Source organism: Impatiens glandulifera, chromosome 1, assembly GCF_907164915.1.
Source record: "Impatiens glandulifera chromosome 1, dImpGla2.1, whole genome shotgun sequence".
Taxonomy (NCBI): Eukaryota; Viridiplantae; Streptophyta; class Magnoliopsida; order Ericales; family Balsaminaceae; genus Impatiens; species Impatiens glandulifera.
The window spans coordinates 4,189,720-4,212,982 of NC_061862.1; the positions used below are offsets into that span (position 1 = coordinate 4,189,720).

Here is a 23,263-nt window from a genome sequence, read left to right on the forward strand (position 1 = left end):
TATGGCAGCAACGGAAGCTTGCAAAGAACTATTGTGGTTGAAAAGATTTCTGCAGGAGCTTGGCTTCAAGCAACAGCGCTACGTAGTTCTTTGTGATAATCAAAGTGCAATACACCTTGCTAAGAATTCCATGTTTCATAAGAGAACGAAACATATTGATGTGCGGTATCATTGGATTAGAGAATCTCTTGAAGATGGGTTGTTTGAACTTGATAAAGTTCACACTGATGGTAATGGTTCCGATATGTTGACAAAGGCATTGGCAAGGGAAAAGTTGAAGGTGTGTTGTTCGATCGCCGGGATGGCGAACCTTTCCTCATAGTCAGGAAAAGGGGGAGATTTGTTGGGTTTTTTGTTTCCTTAGTCCATGAGGAAAAGCCCAGCAAATAGGCCCATTTGGGCCCCACTTGATTCACTTATTTGGGAGCAATATAAAAGGGGAGAAATCTTCTTTTGCAAGAAAGAAGAGCAAAAGAAAGAGAGAGAAAATCAAGAAAGAAAAGAGGGGAAAAACTTCAATTTCAGCAGCCTTAGTATTTTGATGATTGCCGGAGTTTGCACCGTTGGATCGTTCTAATTTTTGGACAGCAGCTTCACAACTTCTGGGCCAACATTCTGAACGGTGGAGATCGGATTCTGAGGTCTGGAGGTCCGGGTTTTGTTGCCGGAACAGTAGCAGTTGTTTTTGGTGATATTCTTCCTTTATTGTTCTTTGATTGTTTCTATATCCTTGATGTGCATGTTTCCAAGGGTATTATGAATTTGTATGCCTCTAGTATTATCTAGAGAAGACTTTTGTATTGCTCTCTTACTGGTGATAGTGGATTTTAAGCGGCACTAGGTGTCCCGTGGTTTTTACCCATTGAGGGGTTTTCCACGCTAAAATTCTGTGTTGTTTGTGTGTGCTTGCTTGGTGTGTTACTCACTGTTTTAGGGCTGTGCTGATTGCATTTTGCATACCTATTTGTTAGCTTCCTCACAGGTTTAAACGGTTTGGGAAAGTGTTGCCAAACGTAGGATAAATTCCGCATTTGTTGTTTACTGTTGTGGCGCATTTCCATCAAAAATAGTATAACATTTATTTTTTTATCTCTGTTCTCATTTATTATTTTATTTCTTATAAATATTATAAGTTTGAAGATCTTAATTAACTCATTATCATTAAAATATAAATTATTAGTGTGTTTTATTATTGAGTAACACTCACTTATAATAATATTCCAGTTTTGTTTTTAATTACTTGGTCACTGTATTAACTATTACTATCATAAATCTCTCTAGAATTAAACTAGGATGTTATATAATATTGAGAATAAATGGTCAATTTCACTTATTTTGACATAAACATATTATACTCACGGGTGGGTAAGTTTGTTTATTTTGTGTTATGAAATGAATAAAAATATAAAACAAATTAGCAGATAATTACTGTTATTAAATTATTAATTTGATAGTAAATTAATAAAATATTATTATTTGATAAAAGATTTTTTTTATTTCAAAGAGAACTCAAACCAAACAAGTCCTTTAAATATTTACGTGTCAAATAAGACTTGCGGACCAATAATATGACTTCTTAAATTTCCAATACACTAGTTCAGAAAGGTAAAATTAATCAATAAAAAAATGAAAAATGTCCTAGAAGACTTGAGTGTTCTTCTAATTTACGATAAACCAAACTTGTCTTTTTCTTTTAATTGTAAATAATTATTAATGGCCCACCCATTTAGAAATATTTTATTTGCTTGGATTTATTCAGATACATACAAAAAATATAATTTTTTTTTTCTAAATAATGTAATTAATAAAAAAAGTTTGTAAATAAGCTCAAACAAATGCAATCAATCTTCTTTTAAAGACAATAACAATTGGGGTAGACATTCAATAAATTATAACTATTGTAGAGTACAAACCTAACTAATCCAGACTTAGGATTTTTTTTAAAAAAATAAGAAAAGTGGAAATAATCATAATTGTTAAGATAAATATCTTATAAATACATTCTTTTATATGACAATATCCTCTTAAATTTTAATATGTAATTTAATTTAATTAACAATTTAATTTGAGATTGAAAAGAGAGTGTGAATATTGATATATTTATAACTTATCAAATGACAGGATAACAATATGTTTTGAGCTTTCTTTTTCCTCAACCAATTCGGTCATGAAGAAATCGCCTATGATATCATGAAAAAATACTAATAAATGAGTGCAAATGTAGAATCTCATTGATATTAAAAAGTATAACAATTCTGAAAAATAATTATGATATTATTCATTAGTGTTATAATTTATTAAACACAATGTGTTACTTAAGTAAATCAGTGAAGAAGGTAGATATAATGAACATTAAAACCCAACAACTAAAAATAAAAGTTAAGTCTATAATAGCTGAAAAAAATAAACATCAACATATATGTGTTATCTCAACTTGCCACATATTTTTAATAAGAAACTTATTAAAAAATTAGTCCTTTTCAAATAAGTGGTCTCAATTCATGTTATACAAAGTTAAATAAAATTATTTTCAATTTTTTTTTGATAAAAAATATATTATTTGACTAAATATTTATAAAATTGACATTTCTAAAATATATACTATAAAATAATAATTTGAATTATTTAATAGAAAACTTGATGGGTTCATGTAGTCACATGAGGTTGTTGGTTTATTTGATTTTAGATTATTTTGAAATAATCTGGATTTTTAAGAAGAAGAAAAACATTGTTTAATAAAACTAGCATTTAGTCCGTGCATTTGCACGATTAATAATATAAAAAACTGTGAAAAAAAATTACGGATAATATTTTTAATTTTATTTTTAACCGTTTTAAATTTATGGGTGGGTTAACCCACAATCCGACCCAAGTATCCATTTACTCAACATCATTATATATATATATAGATTAGTTAGTTAAAAAGTTAAGCTTATATTAATATTAAAACGTCCCGCGTTTATCAAATTTGATGTTGAATTTAATTTTACCTCTAGCATTTTTAATTTTATTTTTAACCGTTTTAAATTTAAAAGCGGGTCAACCCACAATCCGACCCAAGTATCCAAATTAACCACAACTCTCGACCCGGCAATCCGGACACTTTAAAAATTAAGCATCATTATATATATATATATATATTAGTTAATAAAAAGTTGAACTTATATTAATATTAAAACGTTCCGCGTTTATCAAATTTGGTGTTGAATTTAAAATATAAAGTCTTTATAGTTTAGTTGGTTAAAGAGTTGTACTTGTTTTGTTAGGTTGCAAGTTCGAAACATACCTCTAGCATTTTTAATTTTATTTTTAACCTGTTTTAAATTTAAAGGCGGGTCAACCCACAATCCGACCCAAGTATCCAAATTAACCATAGCTCTCGACCCGGCAATCCGGACACTTTAAAAATTAAGCATCATTATATATATATATATAGATTTTGGTTATTACAATATTCTTAATAACAATATATAACTTTTAAATCATTTTCTTTTTCTAATATTTTTTTTTATGAAACTCGATATTATGTAAGATAAAAACTTAATATTTTAAATAAAAATTATGACATGTATATCTATGAGTTCAAAATAAAATAATAAAGCAGAACAGTGCAGTAATAAATTTGAAATGAGATTATCTTAATCAATGGTAAAGTTCTTGGGAAGTTTGAGTGAATCTATGTATGATTATTGTGTTAAACAAAATGTAAGTCTAATCTTTCATGTATTTTTTGGATTCATATAGAGATTTCATGTCAATATTTAACTAAAGTTTTGTCAAACCTGAGATTATTCATGAAGATTGAGTTAATTTATCTATAATTATTGTGTTACACAAAAATTGTAATCTAATATAATGTAATTTTATTTATTTATTTATATAGAGATTTCATGTCAATCTTTAACTCAAGTTTCGTAAAAAAAAAAATGGATCGTTCATGTGATGTGGTGAGATTTAGGGTATAAAAATTACCTATTTTGGTATATCGAAAATATTATACCTCAAAATATAAATTTTTTCATTATATTAAAAATAATAGATTTATTTTTTCTATAAACAGATTTGATTTTTTAAAATCAAATTAAAATATAATTAAACTATAATATTATTTAGTATGAAATGTATTATACCAATAACGTAATAAATTACGTTATGCCGTCAATATTAATAACAAATATGTTATTTATACTGAAATTTTGATTTGACAGACCGTATCAATATATCAAAATTTTCAATACGATATAAGATATGAATAAAAATTAGGATAGAATTGTTCTTTTTATAGATAGAGAAGACAATAGATAGAGAATACAATATATATTTTCCTTTTTTTTTTTAAATAGTAAAATTCCTTTTAACCTAAGACCTTTGATCTAAAATAAATAAATTAATATTGAGATTTTGAAATTTAGATTTAATTCAAATAATCAAGGTGAAATAAACATTTATTTCTTCAAATAATCCATATCAAACGAACGAGGCCGATGCTCACAATCCTGAACAAAATCAACAGTGTTTACGGAGAGACACTCTCTCTCTCTTTCTCCCCTTCCAAACACCTCTCGTCGTCTTTCACAAAAAAGGGTTCTGCTTTGCATAACGTTCTAGAGTTATGTATATATGAAAAATATATATCTGATGCATATCTCTAATTCTGGACACCTGCCATTTCTGCTCTCAAGATTCCCCTGCTTAGTCATCTTCATCCTGCACCAGTAACTCAATATTATCACACTCAATCCTCAATCGGAAATCTTTGTTGCTGGCTGTGGCGTAAGAAGAACGATCCAACCGCGTAACTTCTTCTGGTGCCAGGAAAATCGCAATTGCTTCGTTGTATTCCATTTGGGTATGTGGGTTTTTTCCTCAGAACGACTTTTTGTTTCACTTTTTATTTGTGATTCTTATTTGAAATGTTCATTATTTGACTATTTTGTGTTGGGTTTATCATTGCTTTGCTGGTTAAGGGTGGAATAGATTGATCCTACGAATACTCCATTCTACCCTTTAGAATTGACTGTTTCTTCTTGGTCAGAACTCTCTCTAGGCATCACCAAATTGACCTTTTCCTATTATAATCTTCGTCTAGCAGGATTTCTGATCCGAGATTTAAATTCCACCTTAAGATGTTTGGATCTCAGGACAAAATGGATTTAGCCTCCGACTATCAATCCCAAGTTACCATATTGAGACCAAGCATTCACGCGAGAAGAGCTAAGTTGACTGTAAAGTTTCAAGATATTTATGGGTTTACAGTAGAAGGCAATGTTGATGATGTGAATATACTGAATGAGGTGAGGGAGAAGGTGAGGCAAAATGGTAAGGTTTGGTGGTCATTAGAAGCTAGCAAAGGTGCAAATTGGTATCTGCAAGCTAATTTTTCATCATCATCACTCAACAACAAGCTTTCCACCTTAGCCAATTCAGTTACCTTGAGAAAGCTTATTAGAAAGGGTATCCCACCAGTTCTTCGCCCTAAGGTTTGGTTTTCCCTGTCTGGGGCAGCCAAGAAGAAGTCAACCGTGCCCGAAAGCTACTACGATGATTTGACAAAGGCAGTGGATGGTAAGATCACGCCTGCAACACTGCAGATCGATCATGTGAGTTCTTGATTCTGCCCGCTGCCCCAATTTCACTACCATTATTTTCACTCGTTTATTGATTTATGATCTCATATTACAGGATCTTCCAAGAACCTTCCCGGGGCATCCATGGTTAGACACACCTAAAGGTCATGCTGCTCTTAGACGTGTTCTTGTGGGATATTCTTTCCGTGATTGTGATGTTGGTTATTGCCAGGTAAATTATTTTCTTCATTCTAAAAGATATGAATTGAATTGAATTCAATTGATTGCTGTTGTTGTTGGTGTGCAGGGATTAAACTATATTGCGGCATTCTTGTTGCTGGTGATGAAAACAGAAGAGGATGCTTTCTGGATGTTAGCAGTCCTCCTTGAAAATGTCTTGGTTAATGATTGCTACACGAATAACTTGTCAGGCTGCCATGTCGAACAACGAGTGTTCAAGGATCTTCTTGTTAAGAAATGTCCGAGGTAGATCAAGGAAGGAATGATCTTCTCAATTTTATATAATCTTAAACCAGAATTTGTGAAAACCTGCAGGATAGCTGCTCATCTGGAAGCTCTAGAATTTGATGTCTCACTTGTAGCCACTGAATGGTTCCTATGCCTCTTCTCCAAGAGTTTGCCATCAGAGGTTCTCTTTCTTTCTCTATCTGCCATTAAACAAGAAAGAAAGAAGAAGAGGTCTACAGTTAATGATTAATAGAAATCTTATGATTTTTCAGACAACATTGAGAATATGGGATGTGCTATTCTACGAGGGGGCAAAGGTTCTATTTCATGTTGCTCTGGCAATCTTCAAGGTGGGTTTAATGTTGTTGTAATCTTTATTTTAGCATGATAAAAGTTGGTTAATTTATGATAATTGCAGATGAAAGAGGATGCATTGCTTGTGGCAAATCATGTTGGGGAAGTGATAAACATATTGCAGAATACAACCCATCATCTCTTTGATCCGGAGGAGCTGTTAACGGTAAAATGACAGCAACCATTATTGATTCTTCAATTTTGTTGGGTTAAGTCATGAATTTTAAACAATTTGTCAATTGGGTTCCTTGTTATATAGGTTGCTTTCGACAAAATTGGATCAATGACAACGACGACAATATCAAAGGAAAGAAAAAAGCAGGAACCAGCTGTGATGGCGGAGCTTGATGAACGAGAGAGACGGTTAAATTCTTTGAGAGGAGGAAGTGTTAGATGATGATGATAGTTTGAGTGATAAGATCAACTGGTTCTTGTTTTGTAAAGAAAATCAATTAGTTTGTGTTCAGAGAGGTTCATTAAATCTCAGAGCCCTAAACAAAAACATTTCATTTCTGTGTTAGTCCTGATGATCAGTCCTCCTTACAAACTCTTCTTGCAAGCTATGTATCTAAACACTAATTAAACACATGAGCAAATGAATTATCTTATCTCGTTGCTCCATGTCAGCCTCACAATAATACAATACTTTGTTATTTGGTCTGGTTTAGATATTATTATTATTAACCCATATTTTTCCTGTCCATCCACTCTCATTTGGGTATTTTCTTTTTTTCTATCTATAACTTACAAAAAAAATGGAGTCTTTGGCCGCCATGAAATCGACGGGGCCGTACTATAGGAGGATAGGAGATGAAGTGTATGTATCGGCGGTGGCTTTAAGAGCCACAAAGGGTCCTGCCCAGCTGATTATGTCGTCTGCTTATTCGCTCAATCTCTGGGATTTACAGCATTTCATGGTCCTCGTTAAACCATACTCTTCTAATCCTGATCCTCATCTCTCTCAGGTTTTCTCTCTCAATCTTTCAGGCTACATACAATCAATAGATAGATAGATAAAATTGAAGTGTTGCAGGTATTGGTGTTTGATTTTCAACCAGAAGATCCTGAAAACATATTTGTTGGCCTGTCTGCTCTATCTGGTGGCAGTATCAAAGGTTCATAGGTTTTAAAATTTTGAAACAATAAACAAGCTATGGCTGTTACATTGTTAGTGTTTGAATTGGGTTTTTAAGATTACAGGAAGTGTTTTTAGGAGAAAACTAAGGAGACTGCCAAATCGCAAATGCTGGTTCGTTGGACACTCCATTGTAGATACTACAGAAGATGTCATAAACAACTTCAACAAAAATTGGGAAACTGAATTGAAGATCGGCCATCATGATTGCCGTCATTACACAAACGGTACTTAACATATACATAATCAAAATATAATTTGATCCATCATCAAATTAATTGATTTTCTCAGAACTGGTCAAGTGCCTAACCGGAGAGGAAAATGTCCTTGACCGCCTCAGAACAGAACCTCTGCAACAAGATTCTTAATTGAATCAAAAAACAATTCATTAAACAGAGTATTTTGTGTTTGATAATGATGAGGCATCGAAGTTTGTCTATTATTAGTGGAATGAACAAGTAAGAAAAGATGAAGAACAACCTGCTATACATATTTGATATTACTCTCTCTATATATTCATCATAGAGTGTACTTAAATCTCCAAATTCATCTATTTTTTACACTTTTACATTCCACTATTATTATCATTCTACCTCTGTAGTAGATCATTTTTTTGAGCTTTCTACAACAAGATGGCATAACGCATGCTGTCGTTGATCATCAAATGATTCATCTCCGACATAAGTCCCATCTCGCCGGAAGCCCATACCCCATCAGCGCCGCCGTTGATCCTACCCGCCGGATCACTCGACAACCATGACAGAAGAGAAAGAGGTGCACGGACAATGCCTAAAATGACCGAAATACCCCTCCTTCCAACCGGTCTCCTAATTCCAGCTCCACCCTCGATCATCATGATGGGTAATTCCGGCACGGCCCCTCCGCCGTCGCCGTACATACTCTCGTCGGCAACCCGGCGTGTCTTCTTCATGATCTTGATTTTGATCGATGTGGGGATGGAAAAGAGAGCTAATAATTAGTTGTTGGGATCTGCATTATGTAAGGGTCATTTTCGTCTTTTCACTTCTCTCTTTAAGCTTCTAGCTTTCACTTCTCTCTTCTTGAAATTCTTTATTTAATAACACTACCATACATGTTCCATTTTATAGTAAATTTAAAATTAATAAATTAGTTAGAAGGTAGGGTCTGTTTGGTAAAGTGGGAAATATTGAAAATTATAAAAAACATGTTGTCACCTTAATTCCTAATTAGGAATATAATAATAATAATTTGAATTTACAAAAATAAAAATAAAATAATAGTCATGTTGGTTGCTTTTGAAGAGAGTCTCCAGTTGTCTACTTTTGTGTGTGGGGTGGGGGACCTCTTACCACCTAGCCAACTTGCCTATTATTTATAAATAAAGTTTACTCTATTGTATTTTTATTTAATTTATTTCAATAATATTATAATTATTAATTAAGTTTATTTTGTTATTTTATTTTAAGTATATGGTTGATCAAGAAGGCCCTAGAATAGTTAGTGCAGCACCAAACAAATGCTACCTACATGATGAAAGGGTTTCAAATTTCAATGTGAATTTATTTATGATCTATCTTTATCTTACATTATTTATATTTATTTAATATCAAAATACCAAAATGAGTGTGAGTGGTTTTTAATATCATGACTCATCACTTCGAGTGGGATATCTCCATCCTTCCGAAGTCAAGTTTTACTCGTCCCGTCTCGTTTGTTAAGTGTGTTTCAAGGTTATATATTTAACCTCCAAAAGAAAAATGTAATTCACCTTTCTAAAAAAATAAAAAATATCCAGAAATGATAGGAGAGTTAATTTTGGAAACGAATGAGAAAGAAAATGATTCTCTTCTTCTTACACTTTTTTTTTTCAAATCAATGAAGTGATGACACATTATTTCTTCTCAATTTCTCTCCCATGTCACTCCTCTAAAATAATTTTTTTTTCAAAATTTTCGGACAAAATTAAATAAAAATCAGCAAAAATAGAAATTCCCAAACTTGTACGTATAGTAACAATTAATAATATCACATCATCCTAAGTATTTTAAAATAATTAAAAACTAGGGTTGTTACTGCTTTTGCTTGAAATAATTTGATAATGTAGTAGAAATTTGAGCCACACATTTATTAGGAATAGTCTTTAAAAGGTTTGTAGTGTTCCATGTAAACATATATATACTAACAACAAAAAATCCCACTACAAGTGCATTCATGTCACACTCCACTCATCATCAACTTTGGTTGGAAATCATCAAAATTTCCTAATTTACTATTTCATTAAAAATGGTCTAATGTGAAATAAAAAATTGAAGAAGGCCTCATACAATAAATATATAGCATGATAATATATAAATATTCTTTAAATCACTACTAATTGAATTAATTATTATTTTGTTTTTCCATTTTATTATTGCTCAAAACAATCTTCTAGAGTAGGTCAATTTTCTAGAGAGCTCAATTGACAAATGTTTGTGGGTAGTGTTTTCTTTATAAATTTAAAAATATTATTGCTTAAAACCCATTAACTAGGTTGATTTTTAAGTGCAGTTAACTGTTGTTGTGAATGTGTCATTGACTTTATCTTTTTGTTAGAAAAACCCATTAAATTATCCTATTTTCTCACATAAACTATGAAAAAACACAATTTTTTTTGACATATGGAATATGAAAATAGTGTGCAAGTATTATTTTTTATTTATTAAATATTTTTTTATATGAGTCAATATATGGTACACCATTTTTAAGAATCACTCAAATATAAAAAATAAAGTATGACATTAAAAAATAAAATAAAAATAGAAAAGTCACCAAACATAAAAGATAAGTGAGATAAGAGGCACCCATGTTATTAATATTGAATTTAATTAATTCAGTATTTTATAAAATTATGATGTCAACGAGAATATCGAATATCCAAGTAGAATTTTATAATATGATGATGGATGAAAACAAATCCCCAATTAAGGAGGTTCTTAAAATAGAGATTGAAGTGTGCCCGAATGTGCACGGGATTCCAACCCCATATACTTTCCACTCAAGTATTTCTTCATCGGAAAACTATCAACATTTGTCAGCTGAAGAAGCTAAAAGATCTACCGCAAGGTTATATGCAAGTAGGAAAGTGTGTCTCGAAGTCGAGAAAAAGTTATTTCGACTAGATTTTATCAATGATTTGAAAGATTATTTCTTAGAACGTTTATGTGTTATAGTGTGAATAAATGTATCATTAAGTCACTAATAGGAACCCTTGGTTGTGACATATACTATTTTAGTGAGACTAAAATTTGGAACATGAATCAGTGGATCGTTAGGGATATATGTAATTGACGATGAGTTCTTTAATGAGATGAAGAATGTGACTAGTCTCTGGGACTTGCTAATTATTTTTGCAGGCGACATAAACAAAGTTAGATTCTCGTCTGAAAGAAAGGGGCCAATGTACATAATAGCATAATGCGTGAGTTCTTAAAGACAATTGAAAAACATGAACTTATCGATTTGCCTTTGGAATGTGGTCAATTCACCTTCAAGAGAGGTAATGACAATGGGGGTCACTCTCATTCTTGTATCGATAGTTTTTTAATTAGTGAATCAAACTTTCGAGATTTTTCTAATATATTTCAAAAGGTCATTCTATGAAGTTGTTTAGATCATCGACCGATCTTGATGGAACGCTGAAAGATAGAGAGAACATGTCGATCATTTAGATTCAAAAATTAATTGTTGATCAAAGAAGACTTTATATCGCGTGTGCAATCATGGTGGGTGAATTAGACATCGACTGGTTCTCCGTTGAGTAACCTTTTTGTGAACTTAATAAATTTGTGTAAGCTTCTTAAAAGTTAGTTTGTGGGAGATTATGCTTTATTTTGTGCTAAAATCAATGACTTGTGTAATGAAATTAATGTCATTGATGGGGATGAGGAGATTCATAAACTCTCCACTAAGGAAGTTAATTCTCGTATTCACATTGTTAGCAAGTTACTTGATATATGTAAGGAGGAAGAAATTGGGGGCATGTCAACAAAGTAGAGTTACATAGTTAAGAGTCGGTGATAGAAACAACAAATTTTTCCATGTGATTTCTAACATGCAAACAAGAAATGATGTGATTAATTTGATTTCGAACGAGGGGAAAATTTATGATAATAAATTTAAAATCTCTACGAGTATTGTCAAATTCTATAAGGGTTTGTTTAAAAAGCCATTTAAGGTTAGAACTAAATTGAATGATATAACTTTTGTTAGGATCTAAGTCGCGGCTGGAGGACCGGGGTTGGCCGGTTAGCGCGTCTCACTCAAAGGGTGGTGATTAATCCGGTTAGAGATTAACACCGGGGTTTCAATACTACACAAACTGTCACAAACTCTTGAACCAGGTTCAAGTGCGGAAGTGGTTTGTTTCAGGTTGAAGCAGTACACTCACAAGATAGGCAGAACCGGTTTTGAATAAGACATGTTTGGAAATTGCTGGGTCGGTTTTTGGGACTTAGTGATTCAGTTGGAACGGTATTAATCGGTTAGTGCAGATCGGTTATACAGTAAAGTAAGCAGAAAGTAAGTAGCAAGACAGGTTTTTATAGATGTTCGGAGATAAAGCTCCTACGTCACCCCTTCCTCTCGAAACCGCGAGAAGGATATTCACTAAGGAATACAAACACAATCCGATCGAGACTTATTTCCTGCTCGATAACACTCGTACAATTTTAACCGAAATTGTAGAATTATACTTCAACTAAGCGCTTAAGCTTTCTAGAGATAGAACACAAAATGTTGAAAGTTCAGAACTTGTAATTCTCAAAGATCCCTTATGTCCCGCATTTACTCCTCTTCAGCTCCTTCTTTTATAGGTGAAATGTGCCAACGGTCACATTTCATTTCCTTGAATCTGATTGGTTGAGCAGAGGTTCAGTGATTCAGACCTGGCGGTCTAGTCTTCCAGTGTGTAGGTCAAACCGACTAGGTTTGTCTTTTACTCAATGTGGTAACTGTCGGTTAGACAGTTGTCTATACTTGGAAGATTGCCTTTCTGATTTATCCCGAAGTGGAAAGATCTTATAGGACGGTTTTCTGCAGCCTGCAGACTTTTCTCAAACTTGTATGAATATGGAAATGTTCAGTCTGTTCCTTTGGTATCATTCTCAACAGATACCCGAAGTATCTTTTTATGCTGGTCGGTTATGTGTGTTAACCGAATGACTTCCGGTTATTCCTTGGCTTCTAAATGACCGACTGTCTAGTGTTTCCGTCCTTCCGGTTTGACCGATCTTGCCTTTCTTGTTCGGTCAGGTTTTTGGTCGGATTGATAACTTGACCGGTTGAGTTACTTGGCCTATTGAGTTCCTTGTCCGGTTTCGTTTCTTAACCGGTTTCTTAATTTGACCGGTTCGGTCCTTTGCCTGTTCCTGCACAAGAGTTTTGTTTCTGTTAAGTTTTATTTAACCGATCTAATTTTATCTAACAATTTCTTCCTTTTTGATTATTTTATTTAAAATATTCAAAATCCTGTAAGATTGCAAATATAGGCCGGTCTTGTTTTTAATAGTTAGTTTGGCCGGATTTTTGGAAATTAACTTGGGAGATTTTTTCGAAAAGTTTTGGAAAACTTTGAGAAAAAATTTTTGAAAAATTTTATATTTTATCTTATCAATTTCTCCCCTTTTGATTATTTTAATTAAAATATTCAAAATCAAGTCGGAATGTAAATATAGACCGGTTCCCAAAAATAACTTTATATATATATAAGTAAAGATAACCGCAAAAGGGCAAAATATTATATATGTAGAAACCGAAATAAACATAAGTAAAGATAGAAAAGAAAGCCCCTATTTCATCAATTTGGACGGCAGGAATTGTTCCATTAGTTCATCCGCTGTTTGTCCTTTAGGCGGTTGAGCCGGCCTTGACGAGGAACCTCTAGCTCCTGAGGTGTCCGCGTGATTAGATGGTGGTTGACCGACCGTTCTGATCGGAACCGCATCGAAAACCCGCTGTCTTGTGAGTTGCGGCTGAAGATCTTCTTCGAAATCATCCTTGGTGTGCAAAGCCGGGTTGAGTGGAGGGTCAACAACCGTCTCGGTGATTCTTTCCAGCATCTCGGTGACTTGAGCCTTCTTTGAAGGAGCTTTCCTTTTTCGTGTCACCGGAACCGAAGAGGAGACACCCTCCTGGGACTTTTTGTGAGCCTTGGCATATTCGTCGTACATTTGTTTCTCAGCGTTGAACCGCTTTGCATCCTTGGCTTCTTGAGCTGCTATGGATTTTGCGAGTTCCGGATTTTTGGCCGTTAATATCCGTAAGCGTTCGTTGAAGTTCGCATCAGACCGTGCCGCCCCCTTTTGTGTCCGGTTTTGCTCATCCAGCGCATCCTGAAGTTTCTTAGCCGCCTGAGGGTTTGCCTCCTCAATCGCTTTATCGGCAGCCAACTTGGTCTTTATTAATTCAGTCACCTGCTCGGTGACCGCCTTGAGGTCGGCTTCAAGCTTGTTGTTCCTTTCCTCAAGGGTTGCATTCTTCTCTTCAAGATGTATGACCCTGTCGAGTGTCGAACCAGCTTGGGTACTTGACCGCCCCAGGTCCTCATCGACCTTTGTCAGCCGCTGCTCGGTCACTTCTTGAGACCGTTCCATCTCTGCTACCCTTTGGCTGACCGACTCGAAGTCATCCACCAACTTCGAAGTCATCCACCAACTTCGAAGTCGTATCCTCCACCAAATAGTGTAGTATATATACAACAGAGCCGAATAGTCTTTTGGACATTGATAATCAGATGTAAGTATGGTTATAATTAGTCTGGTTGGTTCACCAAAATGTCTAACTATCTAGCGGAGTGTAGTATTTGGAAGGAAATTTATTATATGTGGAAAAGTTTACGTGAGTAGTTTAGATTCATTATGGGGGATTGTTCTTCGATTAGATTTTTGAACGACAGTTGGTGTAGTGTCAAAAGTCTAGCTACGACGTATCCTGAGCTTGTTTCAATTGCTATATGTAGATTAAACAATATGTAGAATTCGTCTCATAATAGAGTTTTACTTTTGGTAGGACGCAAACAAGTGTCCCCGTCTGAATAAGACATTATGCGTTAGAAAAATATTTCTTTAAGATGATTCCATACAGTTTTTGTTGGGTAAAACTTTGGGAGTCAAAGTAGCCTAATGATAAGAGTCGGCTTAAGAGACCAAAATGTCACGGGTTTGATTCTATTTGAAAGCGCTTTGCGTTTAAGCGGGGGGCCATGAGTGTGTGGTGTCATGCTAGTCCTCCTTTAATTCTAAAAAAAACTTTGGGAGTAAAATATTTCATCCAAGATCTCGTTCTTTGGATGAAGCGTTATTCGCGATGGAATTCTTATGGATGATATGTGCATGAAGGCTAGTCGTTGTCATATGTGTCACAAAGTTGTTAAATTCTCTTTGCATTGTCGATGGGTGACTAGTATTTAGGGTCTTTTGTGTAGTACTACCGAGAGTCATTTAGTGATGCCCAAGTTTTTGGATAGTTGTTGGGAAGTTTGAATTGATGCGTCTCATATGACAAACCTACATATTTAGGTTAACATCCCAATTATATTTTGATGGACTATTTGGTTGGAGAGAAATCGTCAAACTTTTAATGATCGCAGTCGTTCGATGCGCTTAATTCATAATGATATTATTATGACACTTTTGAGATTCGTTTAAGAAAGACAGTAAAGTATGTCGGTGAATTAATCGTTTTCTCGAGAATTTACTAGCTAAATAACTTATTAAGTACTATTATTGTTAAATTTTTTTAAAGAATTTTTTCATTTTCAAATATATATGAACTTCAATTTTTATTTTATGAAATTAATTTCAATTAATATAAAATTTGGGACATTTCCTTATTTTAAATATTTTTGATACAATTAAATCTCATTATTCAGTATTGTAACTCTTAATTTTATTTTTATCACACTTATAACTATTACAAGAATCATTAACATGGGGATAGTCATCATATAGTTTTAAGATCATAATGGGGCGGTACAGATCAAATGTGCTTGATATATTGGTGGTAGAAGCACCCAAGAACAATATTCAACTTATTAATTTCTTGTGTATGAAAGCATAAATGTATATATATATATATATTTATTTATTTTTAATAAAATAAAATATATTCAATATAGTAGGAGAAGAGAAATGATTTAAAATATATTTCTATAAATCTGATTTCTAAAAATAATATGTTTTTATATATATAAAAAAGGTAATTATAAAACACACAAAATTTTTAATTTGGTGATGTAGAAAATAGGAATGGCCTTTGAAACAGAGCATCATAAAAAGTCATAACCCCGTCGGGTCACTCTTTGTAAACTGTAGACTATATAACTATAGGTGATCTAGGTGAGACCTAGAAGAGGACCCATATCCGCCAATGGACATTTCTCCATTTCCAATTCCAGCGAAAGTATACTTTGGAGAACTGCGCCCCCCTTTCTTCCTCTCGGCCAGAACCATGATCCATGTGTAAACCTCTAAAAACATGGCCATGATCCCAAAGAGTATAAGAATGCCCATGTAAGCTAGCTTCCAGGCCTTCCCAGGATTCAAAAGCTCGATCCCATAAAAGATGTTGATAATGCTGAGAATGATGGTAGCATATCCGCATCCCCAGTGATATAGGTTCCAATAGAATCTGTACTTGTGATCCTTATTCGGCCTCAACAACAACGCAAATACCTTCAAAAACAAAACAGAGATTTCGATTAACTAACTAATACCCTTCCATTGCAGAACAACCATAATATTTACATTACCTGAAGTGTTCCAAGCACAACAAGAGTAACACCGATTGTCTTATGGAAATCATTTCCTTGTTTACCATCGAGATTAAGCCCGGTGACCAGACCAACCACGCCGCCAATGTAGGCTAAGGTTTGACAAATAATATGAATGTAGAACCATACAGGCACTGCTGACTTGAACACCTTCAGGTATCTAGCTATCATGGCTCCCAATGGAATCATCACTCCCCAGCTTAACCCATTTATGATTCCATGAATCTACATATAAAAACAAATCAATATTTAATACAAACAACCTAAAAAAACATGACATTAATTAATAATCACTCACATATTTATCTGTTCTGCCGCTGGACCCTTCTCCTCCTGTGCTAACTGCTTCCGTGCTAAAATCAACTGTCCCAAATGACTTCATATTGGATCCGGTAGTGGAGTGCTGCCCAAGATTGTTACCCGACACGGGACCATCTTGCCAGACCTGATTAAACGTAGTCTTACCGGCGGGAAGAACCAAGGTAGCATAGATGATAATCATCTGATCTCCTTCAAGGAACTCGCCGGAAATATTGGAAACATTGAAGGTCAAAGCTCCCTGAGACATGTCGGTGTTGTAGTCTGTGATTGAAGAAGTGTAGACATGAACGGAGCCGTTGTTGGAGTTGATGTATGCAACTAGACATTGAGCCCCGATCATGCCGGAATTTTGGAGGTTTAGGGCCCAAGAGACCCATTGGGAGGAGGTGACGTCGGCGTGGCGGTAGGCTATGTCAACAGTGTTGTTGGGCTTGTTGTAGTTCCAGTGGAGGAAGGAATTTAGGACTGAAAGGGAACTGCAGCTTCTGTATATCTTGTTGCTGGAGAATGTGTATGGCGGGCATGTTTGTTTCCCGTTCTGTAATAATTAGCCATATATAGATACTACTTCAACAATATGTTTTACTTCTTTAGGTTTTTGCAAGTGTAAAACATAATAACTTGTATTATCAAGATTATAGACGACAATTATAATCTCTCTAACTGTTTTTTATTTAAATTGTTCCCGGTTTGACCGATAGTTGACTGAAGATGTGCCGAGAATAATATTTATGTCTCACACCCGGATTTCATTATATTATATTCTGAATACTAATAAACACAATTAAATATATAACATCACCCAATAAATTTTGTATTCTTCATATTTTATAACTCTTTTAATTTTATATTTTATAATAATTTAAATTTTCAGTATATTTACCTGAATATACCCTATTCAAAAATATTTTTCAAAATAAAACACGACTATCCACCTCGTTGTCATGCCTATTCAAAATAACAATGAAGTCTTAAAAAATCCATTTAAAAAAAAGTCTTTCTTTAATTTATTTATATAATAATTCAAAATCCTCATGTTTGTGAGGCCAATTCTTAGATTCTTGCATAAGCTCTTTTAATTATTATAATTAAATAAAGAATGAAAAAAACAATTAATCTTTTATATAGTTGAGATGCGTACGTGGGGTCGTGGTGATCATATGCGCACGTTAACTACACATGTTATAGTACCTCAACTTAAAAAACAAAAGTAGTTATTAAGAAAGTTGACCGTTACCGTTGCCGGTCCTCCATTGTTGTCGTTTTCAGGTAGCTCCTTCTGTAAATAGGGTATCAGACAAATAAGGTAAAAAAAAAGTTAAGTAATTGATGATGTTAAATTAAGAGTTAAGACTAACACTTTTCTCCGCCAAGGGCGGCGACGGGGAAGTGTTTGAGGTGACATTATAATCAGAGCTGAAATCAACAATGGCTGTCGACATCATATTTTCCCCACTCGTCGAATGCATGGCCATCGAGTTTCCATTAATCACCGGCCCTTCTTGCCAGACATGGTTAAAGGTAGTCTCATCGGTCGGAAGTTCTATGGTTGCGTATATTATCATTTCATTCCTCGAACTTCTCAATTCTGCCGATAAGGATGGCACGTTGAAGCTCAAATCTGCCTTACCCAAGTGGGTATTGTAACTATTAATAGGAGATGTATAGGCCTGAACATTGCCGGTGGAGTCCTGATAAGCTACGAGGGATTGGGCGCCGATCATGCCGGAGCCTTGGATATTTATGGCCCATGAGTACCAATGGGAGGCGGAACCGGTGGTGCGGTAGGCAATATCGATTGTGTTGGTGGTGGTGTGGTAGGTCCAGTGAAGGGTGGAGTTTAGGACGGGGAGAGTGTTGCAGGAAGCATAGGGCTGCCGGTTGCCGGAAAATTTATACGAGGAGCAGTTTTGATCATCGGCGGCAGTTTTAGAGGAGAGAAAAAGAGAGATTAGGGTAATGATAATAATGATACATGATAAGAATGAAGAGAAATGATATTTTCGGGCCTGCATCATCATGAAGAAATTATTCGTAGATAACATATATTCGAAGGGATCGGACGATTGAATGCCTTAAATACATGAATCCAATACAAATAATTATATAATATAGAATGGAATATATGGATGCTACAACTTGATATATATTTATGGATCATGGCTAGGGCAGGTCAGAACTATATGAATCAGCTCACAAAAGTCTTCGCTCTCTACTTTCTCTCTAAAACCAATATAAATAATATTATTTTCATCATTAATTATATTTTTTTAAAATAAATATGATGGAAGAGTAAAAGCAAAATTATATATATAAACTAAATCAATCTTATCAAAATTAAACTCCCTTTCCTTTTTAGTAACCCTCCTCCCCTTCTTCTAATTGTTACATTTTTTTTTTATCTATATCAATAATCCTTTTTCCTTTCAGTTTTTATTTTATCTAGATCAGCTCCCAGCCAAAGCCACTCAATTATATAAGTTAAAGTATTGTACTTGAATTTTCAAATCTTAAGTCGTCAGTGTTGTCTCCCTAGCGGAACCCTAAATCGCTGTACTCGTTAGCCGAAAATATAAACCGTCTCGAAGAAGAAAGGTTTGTTCTATATACCAATTTAAATTGTTTTTATTTTTTTCCATAATGTTCAGATTGTTAAGCTACAATTTTTTTTTTATAAGGTGAAATAGTTAGTTGGCTGGTAACCTGTTGACTTTTTTTTTTTATAAATTGTTGATTAAAGTTTCACCTTAAATGTTATAACAAAGGGCCGTTAAAGTTTCTCGTATGTGAATTTTAACTTCAAGGTTTCATCAGATTTATGTGCAATTATTTTAGCACGGAATGAATTATCCCAAATCCAACTTAAAACATGGTTTAAGCTCTTAATTTTTTTTTTCTTTATATAGAAAAGTCAATTTTTTAGCATAAAAAATGAGTATAAAATTAGAGCAGGTAATAAGATTCTGAAAATTGAATTAAAAATGAGAAATTAGTGTTACTATTTGAATCAAAATGTTATATGATCTATAAAAGTATTGACATAATGTAGTTTCATTTAAATGTTATTTAAGACTAGATGCAAACTCATTATTTGCATTTACAATTTTAGCCTATATAATGTGATATAGACACAGAGATTAAGTAAACAATTTGAAAGTCTTCTCAATCTTTTGTAGGTTGATACTTTAGCAAATGGCATTACAAATCTATTAAACATAATTTGAATTTAATTAATAATATATATAAATTTTAATTTAAGAATCTCATCCAAAAATATTTGACATAAAACAGTATTTATAGGCTCAAAAATATGTGTCAATTAAGTTATATGGTTGGACAATGAGTTTGATCAAAATGGTAGTATATATATTAGTTTAATGTTTGTTTTCTATGTTAATATATTTTTTCTTAAGTGTTTGTTCATAATTTTACAAGTATATCATTTTTGTACTTCTATTTTTTATTTTAAAATTAATGTTTCTATACATGTCTTTTTTCCGTTGGAGAGAATAAGAAGAAAGTGAGTAATGAAGATTCATCCTACGAGCCATTACTGTCTAATTTAGTTTTAAGTCATAATGAAGAAAGTGATTCTTTCGGTGAAAAAACTTTCGATGATTTTGATTTTAGAAGCTTCACAAATGAAGATGGAGTAGAAGTGGATCTTGATAATTTGAATATTTAGAGCTTAGTTAATGAACTAGTGAAAAAACTAAGTCGAAGTTATGCGTATAATCTCAACAGTAATGGTAATACACTGTTTAAATTTGGGGACTTTCAATTTGAAAGAAAACGTAAAATTGTCCATAACAAAGTATAGTTGTTCACATATGTTTTTTTAGATTAAGTATTGCATATTACAAGAAAATAAAAACAATATGAAGTAAGGGGAAGTGACTTTGGACAATATTTATTAGTAAAGACAACACAAATAATACTTTGATGGTCAAGAGAATTCAATCAGAGCATACTTGTTACACGGTTCATAAAATTGGTTTAGTAACTGTTAAGTTCATTACCTCCAAATTTAGAGAAAGGATACAGATAGATCCTTCAAACACATTGTTATGTAAAGATTGAAATGTAATGGTTCGATAGAGTATGAGAAGTTATTTGACTATGTTGTTGAGATACAATCCACAAATCCTGGATCAACTATTGAGTTGAAACTTACTAGAGATAAGGAGACAAATGCGATTTATTTTCAAAGAATTTATGTGTGCTTTGATGCTGTGAAAAAATATTGGTTGCCTAGTTGTAGACCTATACTTGGATTATAAGGGAGTTTCTTACAAACCATTTATAAGGGTAAACTTGAGTTTCTTACAAACCATTTATAAGGGTAAACTTTTATCTATTGTTGGTTGAGATGGAAATAACCGAATGTACCCTCTCACATGGGTTGTGGTAGAATCTGAAAGTACAGACTCATGGCGTTAGTTTTTTAAACTTTTATCGAATGATATTGTACCGGTTTTCTTTGAGGGTGATTGTTTGACCCTAATATCTAATATGCAATATATATTTTTTGATCATTGGTCATTATTAAGGTATGATGATGATATTATTCTTTAGTTATTTATTAATTATTTATGATTATTTCTTCCAATTGTAGGGACTAATAAGATGAGTGAAAGCTATTTTTTTATAAAGTTGAACAGATTTTGTGCAAGACATCGGTATGCCAACTAGTCTATAAAATGTAAAGGTGATGACCTCAAATTGTGATTTTAGATTTGTGCAAAATCATCTTATTAGAACAATTAGATGAGAATATTACCAAGTTGTAAGTATTGATGGAGGGTGATGCAATTAGATGAGAATATTACAATGATGTGGACAAAGGCATTTCAGTTTGAGATTCTGAAATGTGATATTGTGGACGACAACATATGCAAGAGTTTCAATTCTTCCATCCTTAGAGCTCGGGATACAAAAATTTGTACTATGTTGGAATTGATAAGGTTGAATGTTATGGAAAATAGAATTAAGTATCGCAAGTTAGTGAGAAAGTGACCTCACAATATATCGCCCAATGCCAAAAGTTTACTTGAAGAGAGTATATCTCATTATCACAAATGCCATGCTATTTTTTTGTTGTGATCATGGCTATGAAATAACATATGATAATCATAAACACACAATTGATCTTCTGAATGAGAGATGCTCATGTACATTGTGGAATATTAGCGACATCCCGTGCGTACATAGTGACATTAGAGGACTACATTTTTCATTGGTATAAAATTTGAAGGCATATATGTTTAACATAAATCTTTTGAGGAACCGAAGGTTTGCCATAGTGACTCTAACTTAAAATTTTTACCGTCAAAATGCATCTTCATGTGAGCCGGTAGACCTAAGAAGAACATAAGAAAAACTCCCAATGCACTGCAATCTCATGGTAAGAGGTCAAAGAGGGGCTCAATGTATGGTAGTAATTGTAAACAAGAAGGTCACAACAAAAAATGATGCAAAATGATAGTGGTGGCATAAACAATGCTCCTCCAAGAGATAGTGTATGTATTTTTTTATTGTGTAAATATGAATTCGATGTTTTGATTGTACATGCATGTACATGCAAGATCGAGCTTCACAAAGACAATCCTCGCAAGTCATATCTTCGCAAGGTCAATCATCATTAGGACAATTCCGCAAATCTTTCAAAACAAATCCTCAAGGAGAATTCTCTACTCTTCGCAAGGTCAATCATCATTATAGGCATTTTTTTAAAAATTATAAGTCACTTTTTTCCTATTTTTAATTGTTGGTACAAGTATTAGTACAACTACATCAGTTCTTGTTGGTGTCACTCAGTACAAAATGATATTAGGTTGCCCTATCTAACATGAAAATGTGTACTAGTAATCTCAACCACACAACTGCAAGATGCTGTTAGGGAACAAAGAAGAAACTTTTTGAGAAAAAAATATTATGTGATTGTATTTATTTTGGTAATATATACTATTTTATCAATCATATTTTGAATCAGGTAATATCATTTTTGTTGAACCCATTGTAGTTCAATTTTTAATTTTCATATAAATATTTTTTTTAGTTGTTATGAAGTTAATCTGTTTGATTGATTATAAAGATTCAATTTAATATAATATATTTTTGGTTGGTAATATCATTTTTATTACATTGGTAGGTTTCTGGTGAACTTAGACTTGTTTGATCTAGGGTTAATTAAATAAACTAATGATTATTTTTAAATGACCTTTTTAGTTTTTATACAAGTTATTGAAAATTAGGTCATTTTGGTTGATGACGTGATTGATAATAGAATGGTGTTAAATATTGAGTTATTTGAAATTAATCTCAAATAACCGACGTCAAACAAAGTCGTTTAATTGCTAATTATAGGGGATCATCAAGAGATTGTGTTTTTCTCTATTATTTCATTTGAATTAAAATTGGATATAAATGAAATGTAATATTAAGTTGCTAGTATGTTCTCTTTAGGTTGGGGAAAAATACATCATTATATGTTCTGAGATATAGAAGATGGAGTTGTTTCTCCTTATGTTGTTTATGACTGGTACTCTTTACAAAGAGTTTGTTTTTTGCTGCTTTTTTTTTATTGTATAAGCTAGTAGTTATAACACAGTTTATAGTTTTTGTTTTGTC

At 33.1% G+C, this 23,263-nt stretch overlaps 4 protein-coding genes across 6 annotated transcripts; 2 read left to right on the forward strand and 2 right to left on the reverse strand.

The window, feature by feature from the left end:
- The first annotated feature begins 4,501 nt into the window (after window positions 1–4,501).
- LOC124919960 (TBC1 domain family member 2B-like) lies at window positions 4,502–7,010 on the forward strand. 3 transcript variants are annotated; one of them, XM_047460331.1, is made up of 8 exons: window positions 4,502–4,849; window positions 5,090–5,600; window positions 5,683–5,799; window positions 5,875–6,053; window positions 6,123–6,216; window positions 6,308–6,385; window positions 6,454–6,555; window positions 6,649–7,010. In XM_047460331.1, the coding sequence occupies exons 2-8, from the start codon at window positions 5,127–5,129 to the stop codon at window positions 6,784–6,786; spliced, it is 1,182 nt and encodes a 393-aa protein (XP_047316287.1). In that variant the 5' UTR covers window positions 4,502–4,849; window positions 5,090–5,126; the 3' UTR covers window positions 6,787–7,010. The 3 variants fall into 3 exon arrangements, with proteins under 3 accessions (XP_047316287.1, XP_047316288.1, XP_047316286.1); XM_047460332.1 differs by having other exon boundaries at window positions 5,093–5,600; XM_047460330.1 differs by lacking the exon at window positions 4,502–4,849 and having other exon boundaries at window positions 4,989–5,600.
- Window positions 7,011–7,076: 66 nt separating this feature from the next.
- LOC124919961 lies at window positions 7,077–8,109 on the forward strand. The gene is made up of 4 exons (XM_047460333.1): window positions 7,077–7,354; window positions 7,423–7,504; window positions 7,590–7,751; window positions 7,816–8,109. Exons 1-4 carry the CDS (start codon window positions 7,145–7,147, stop codon window positions 7,890–7,892), a joined length of 531 nt encoding a protein of 176 aa, XP_047316289.1. The 5' UTR covers window positions 7,077–7,144; the 3' UTR covers window positions 7,893–8,109.
- Window positions 8,110–8,146: 37 nt separating this feature from the next.
- Window positions 8,147–8,455, reverse strand: LOC124928802. The gene has a single exon (XM_047469079.1). The coding sequence runs from the start codon at window positions 8,453–8,455 to the stop codon at window positions 8,147–8,149; it is 309 nt and encodes a 102-aa protein (XP_047325035.1).
- Window positions 8,456–15,863: 7,408 nt separating this feature from the next.
- On the reverse strand, window positions 15,864–18,357 carry LOC124928894 (cytochrome b561 and DOMON domain-containing protein At5g47530-like). Its single transcript, XM_047469174.1, has 5 exons — window positions 17,992–18,357; window positions 17,871–17,912; window positions 16,611–17,171; window positions 16,292–16,537; window positions 15,864–16,214 (listed from the first exon to the last, which is right to left on the reverse strand). Exons 1-5 carry the CDS (start codon window positions 18,355–18,357, stop codon window positions 15,864–15,866), a joined length of 1,566 nt encoding a protein of 521 aa, XP_047325130.1.
- Window positions 18,358–23,263: the final 4,906 nt, after the last annotated feature.

What these genes read in the sequence shown, in the direction of transcription:
- LOC124928802 (XM_047469079.1), bottom strand. Translation starts at nt 8,455, where the DNA reads ATGAAGAAGACACGCCGGGTTGCCGACGAGAGTATGTACGGCGACGGC.
- LOC124928894 (XM_047469174.1), bottom strand. Translation starts at nt 18,357, where the DNA reads ATGATCGGCGCCCAATCCCTCGTAGCTTATCAGGACTCCACCGGCAAT. An exon ending in ACAATGGAGGACCGGCAACG is followed by an intron (nt 17,172 to 17,870) that starts GTAACGGTCAAC and finishes TAATTATTACAG; the next exon opens with AACGGGAAACAAACATGCCC. An exon ending in TTGTGCTTGGAACACTTCAG is followed by an intron (nt 16,215 to 16,291) that starts GTAATGTAAATA and finishes TTGTTTTTGAAG; the next exon opens with GTATTTGCGTTGTTGTTGAG.
- LOC124919960 (XM_047460331.1), top strand. Translation starts at nt 5,127, where the DNA reads ATGTTTGGATCTCAGGACAAAATGGATTTAGCCTCCGACTATCAATCC. An exon ending in CCAAGAGTTTGCCATCAGAG is followed by an intron (nt 6,217 to 6,307) that starts GTTCTCTTTCTT and finishes ATGATTTTTCAG; the next exon opens with ACAACATTGAGAATATGGGA. An exon ending in ATCCGGAGGAGCTGTTAACG is followed by an intron (nt 6,556 to 6,648) that starts GTAAAATGACAG and finishes CTTGTTATATAG; the next exon opens with GTTGCTTTCGACAAAATTGG.
- LOC124919961 (XM_047460333.1), top strand. Translation starts at nt 7,145, where the DNA reads ATGGAGTCTTTGGCCGCCATGAAATCGACGGGGCCGTACTATAGGAGG. An exon ending in ATCTGGTGGCAGTATCAAAG is followed by an intron (nt 7,505 to 7,589) that starts GTTCATAGGTTT and finishes TTAAGATTACAG; the next exon opens with GAAGTGTTTTTAGGAGAAAA. An exon ending in TTGCCGTCATTACACAAACG is followed by an intron (nt 7,752 to 7,815) that starts GTACTTAACATA and finishes TGATTTTCTCAG; the next exon opens with AACTGGTCAAGTGCCTAACC.